The sequence below is a fragment of the Microcebus murinus genome, chromosome 27, assembly GCF_040939455.1.
Source record: "Microcebus murinus isolate Inina chromosome 27, M.murinus_Inina_mat1.0, whole genome shotgun sequence".
Lineage (NCBI taxonomy): Eukaryota > Metazoa > Chordata > Mammalia > Primates > Cheirogaleidae > Microcebus > Microcebus murinus.
Window position 1 is genome coordinate 3,188,217 of NC_134130.1, and position 5,151 is coordinate 3,193,367.

The following is a 5,151-nucleotide window of genomic DNA, read 5'->3' on the forward strand; positions in this document are numbered from 1 at the left end:
GCATGAAGTGTTTAATAAGAGGGACCAGACCATCAAATGAATTTACATTCCTGTCTCACATCAAAGGTAAAAACAAAACAAATTCCAATGGGTGCATGCCTCAAACGTAAAAGGCAAAACGATAGAACCTGTATTTTTATTTTTTAATTTTATTTATTTATTTATTTATGTCACTTTATTGGGGTGGGAGCAGGGAGAGGGTGTGGCATCCCAAGGAAAGAGAAGGGAGATGTCAGCAGCGAGGCCAGGTGGGTGACTTGCTGCTTTCATAGGGAGGAAAAGAAAAATGGTTAATTGTTGTGAACTGCTCCATCCAACTCCTTCTCTTCTTCTTAACTGCAAGGAGGTAACGAAATCGGCTGTGTGGAAACCCTGTGTCGTGTTCCCTTTGCTTTAGGAATACAGGGACCTTGCCCTCCAGATATGATTTGGATGGGTTGGATGTCTGGACATTGCCCCCCATGCCTTCATCCAGGAATTTCTCAGGAACTACTCCAGGCTCTGGAAACAGACTCTAAAAGGCAGTTTTAGTCAATGGGTCAAACAACTGTAAACAATTTAAGCTTCCTTTTTTTGTCTTCTGGGCTCCTTTGAGATGTTCAGAGCTCAGCAGGGCACCTGTTAGCTAGGTGGCAGGTGGCCAGAGAGGGAGAGAGCACAGAGACAGCAGAGAAGGAGCAGAGAGCTGATTTATTTCCACCCAGGAGACCTACAGTCCTTTCAGGGACCACCTAGGTAATCCAGGACTCCTCTGCAAAGACTCTTTTCCCAAAGAAGTAACATTCACACTTTTGTCATATAATATTCACAAGTGAATGCATCAGGATGTGGATATATAGTGTCGGGGGCCGACATTCAACTCATCACACAGGTGTCTTCTGGGCGACTCTCTAGCAAAAACTATTATCAACTGACCCAGGGAAGGGCGCTCAGTTTTTGGTCTCCGGGAGTCACCTCTGGAAATGACACTTGCATCTGTCGCAAGCACCTGGTGACCCAGAAGAAAACCAGTAGCATGGGGACACCACCGCATGGGGACTGAACAAAGCCTGAACAGTGCAGCCTATTCCTGAGCATTTCCTACACCTTTGAAGTCCTTGTAACGAAAGGTGATTGTCTTTATTGTTCGGTTATATGAGCCTGAAGCTTCCTTGGGAGTTACAGTAAGATGAGTTAAAACAAAACAACAAAAAAAGAGGTAGGGTTCTTTTTTTAAAAAAATTGGAATCTTAAAATGGATGAATTTTCAAACCAATGAAATTCAAACATCTTACAATCATCTCAAACCACTGGGATAATCCAATCGTGCTAGTTTTTAGATGATAAAACGGAGTATGGCAGATGCTAATGTTGTCTCAGAAAATATATTGTTCCAGCGATTGGCCCCAATAATCGCTAAATTGGGCATAAAATCTCAGCTCCATGCTTCCACCGCCAACCTACAGCTGGGGTGCAACTGACATGACCCTAATCATGCGAATACGTGGAAGCTCGTCACAACAACAGGCTCACTTAGATCTTTTTCCTGAGCTATCCCCCCTCTGCAACTTTTCTTTGTCTGAGACTGACATATATATATAATCAATCAGGCTCAGACTCTGATTCTATAATCCCAGGAAAGAAATTAAGTCTAGAGAACTGAAATCATTTGTCAATCATCACAGATCTAGATGTTAGGTTGATAGTGAGGGATTCTACGTCTCCTAGGTCCAAAAGTGGGCGCTGTTGCCTCCATCTTGGTCCTGCCCAGCCCTGATTCTCCATACCTGGGGGAGGAGGGAATATCCTATGGATCGGCCAATCAGAACTTGTCACGCCAGCTGCAAAGGAATGCAGAGGACAGGGTAGTGCATTGGCCAAGCCGCATGGGTACCATAAGTTTGGAAAGTGACTTACAACCCACATGTGTAGTGAAGGCTCAGGTCATGCGACTCCCAACTGTCCAATCAAAGTGGCTCCATAGTGACCTCTGAACCACGAGGGAGGTCCCTATCCAGGCATTATAAAACAAGACACAGACTGTAACCAATCTATGCCCTTCCAGTAGCCTGCCCAGCTGTGACAATAGGTCCGGTCCTCATCCATGGAGTATGGACCATACTCTGTAAACCTGTATCTTGCTCTTGCCCTATCCTGTCTTTCTCTCCTAAATAACCCTCATTTTCATGTTTGCCTAACTGTGGCAAGTCTGGTCATTCTGAAGCCACGGGCACGCCAAGAACCGACAGTTCCAGACTAAAACCTGACCCAGACAAAAAGGCAAAGTCCGATTTCCAGCCAACATAGAAAGATACTTAGTCTTTATGCCATCCTGACGTTGTAGAAGAACTTGGTGATGGGAGATTCGGACATTCTGGCTCACCGGGTGTTCTGTCACTTTGACTTGTTCTAGAAACCCAAGTCCAAAGCCAATGTCACATCACAGAAGAGAAGGCATCCTCCCCATGAGTTTCCTCAAGGTTCCCTTCATGTTTTCGTTCCTCAGACTGTAGATAAAGGGGTTTGCCACTTGAGGGACCACAGAATACATGACTGAAGCCACTGCCGTCTTCCTGGGTGAGTCGGTGACTGCAGAACTGACGTACACCCCGAAACTTGTCCCGTAGAACAAGAACACCACAGAGAGGTGAGACCCACAGGTGGAGAAAGCTTTGTACTTTCCACCTGCTGATGCCATTCTCAAAACCGAAGAGACTATTTGAGTATAAGAGAAAATGATCCCAGACAGAGGCACGCCTCCGAATACACAAAATGCAAAATATATCAGGACGTTGTTGATGAGGGTATCAGAACAGGCGAGCTTGAGCACCTGGGCAAGTTCACAGAAGAAGAGGGGTATCTCCAGGTCTGAGCAGAAGGACAGCGGCAAGACCGTGACACTGAGCAGCAGGGCATTCGCCACACTGAGACACAGAGAGAGTAGAAGCATCAGGCCACATAGGCGGGCGTTCATGATGACCGTGTACCTTAGCGGGTGACAAATGGCCACATAGCGGTCATAGGCCATTGCTCCCAGGAGGCAGTTTTCCAAGCCAGCAAAAAGCAAGACGAAGCAGACCTGGGTGATGCAGCCCATGTAAGTGATGCTCTGATCCCGAGCTTGGATGTTCGCCAGCATCTTTGGGATGGTGGTTGTGCTTAACCCGATGTCAGTCAAGGACAGGTTGGAGAGGAAGAAGTACATGGGGGTGTGCAGGTGGGCGTCGGAGCCGACGGCCAGGATGATGAGCAGGTTCCCCAGCACCGTGACCAGGTACGTGCACAGGAACAGGCTGAAGAAAAGGGGTTGCAGTTCTGGGTCCTCTGTCAGGCCCAGGAGGAAGAATTCTGAAGCAGCTGTTCGGTTTCTGGGTTCCATGTTACCGATGAATCTGACGGAAAAGATGCAGCAAAACACAATGAAATGCATGAGCCAGCAGCAGCCCTTGGAAACGTGCTGGAAATGCAAATTTTGGGTTCCTAACTCCAGACTCCTTGCAGATACACAGGGGGGTGGGAACCATCGGTCTGTGCTTTTGCAAGCTCTCTACATGGTTGTTGTCGTCGTTTTTTTTAATGCATTCTGCTGTTTCCTCCATTTCCTTTGTTGAATCAAGATTTTATTAAACTCAAAGTCTGTTTCATGCATTGTTCTAAGTGCTGAGGATGAAACAAAATCTAGGACATGACTTGTCAATCAGAATTACCCTATATCTTCAAACAAACGCAAGGATGAGAATGCAGTTATGAGATCGGTCTTCTCGAGCAACGGTTCCCAAACTTTGAAATGCCTCAGAACCATTCGAAAGGCCTTGTCACGTGACAGGTGTGTAAGTTCATACCATCACCCCTACCCTTTACCCTTTATCACTTAGGTAAGGTGAGGTTACATCATGGATGTGAAATACACAGATTGCAGACACGGGTTTGAGCTCCAGTCATTGAACTACTCTTGATCCATCATTGACCAATCATTGTTAATGTCTCTCTGAAGAGTACAGAATTAGTATTTCTGAATGATCGCTCAGATCTCATAATTTACTCTGATGATTTCAATATTTTCTTCCTGAACAAGGCCCTAAGTCTTTCCCTTGCCTTGAAGGTATGTCCACTTATCTACCCATGAACTTAGTTGTGGCAGGTCGATGGTATCTATCCAGGTGGACCTGAGCAAAGATTAGAACATGTGGCCTTTAAGCTTCAAGTTCATAAGACTGTTTTATGGAAATTCAAGTCATCTCCTTTAGCAATTAATTTTTAAAATTTTTTTTGGAGAAAGGTTTCCCTTTTTCACCCAGGCTAGAGTGCAGTGGTGAGATCACAGCTCTCTGCAGCCTTGAACCCCCGGGCTCAAACGATCCTCCTGCCTCAGCCTCCCAGGTAGCTGAGACTACAAGTGTGCACCAACACAGCCAACTTATTTTTTTTTTTTTTTTATTTTTTGTAGAGTCAGGGTCTCACTATGTTCCCCAGGCTGGCCTCAAGTGCCTGGCCTTGAGCGAGCCTCCTGCCTCCACTTCCTGAAGTGCTGGGATTACAGGTGTGAACCACTGCACCTGACCTTTTAGAAATTAATTCTAAGAGAAGATGGGTAACTATATCTAGGAGAGTCTCTGTTTCATCCCAAGGGTTGTCTTCCTTTAGGGTGATGGGTGCTATACCCTCTTTTTAGAAAGCAGTTAAGTGAGAGAAAGAATGGACTACATTGACTCCTAAGAAGGCACATGAAAATAAAAACAATTTATTGGTCTTCGGAAGATAGAGATTGATAATGTAGACTTACAAGTTACTTATGAGATAATCAGGCATCCAACAAGGACTGTTTCTGCAGAGCAATGGTCTCCCTCCCCAGGGGGAGACAGAAGTAGCTCTGACTGCCTTTATCGTCTGGTGTAATATTAGACTCACACACTCTGAATTTAATCTAAGATCCAGCACTTTCTTTGTGAGTGAGAAAAAAAAATCAACCGTATGAGAAGCCTGGGTGTCCTATTCGTATAAAGGAAACCTCAGGATGGATGTATTCATTAGTCTGATTGTGATAATCGTTTTACAATGTGCACATATATCCAACCATCACATTGTCTGCCTTAAATATAGACTTTTTATTCATCAATTATACTTATAATGAAGGTAGAAAAAAAGCCGTCGGAGACATTTTTTGATGAGAAA

General features: G+C 45.0%; 1 protein-coding gene across 1 annotated transcript; it reads right to left on the reverse strand.

Moving 5' to 3' along the window:
- Window positions 1-2,419: 2,419 nt before the first annotated feature.
- On the reverse strand, window positions 2,420-3,358 carry LOC105869723 (olfactory receptor 7G2-like). The gene has a single exon (XM_012761760.2). It carries the CDS (start codon window positions 3,356-3,358, stop codon window positions 2,420-2,422), a length of 939 nt encoding a protein of 312 aa, XP_012617214.2.
- Window positions 3,359-5,151: the final 1,793 nt, after the last annotated feature.

Excerpts from the sequence above, each read along its gene's own strand:
- LOC105869723 (XM_012761760.2), bottom strand. The coding sequence starts at position 3,358 with ATGGAACCCAGAAACCGAACAGCTGCTTCAGAATTCTTCCTCCTGGGC.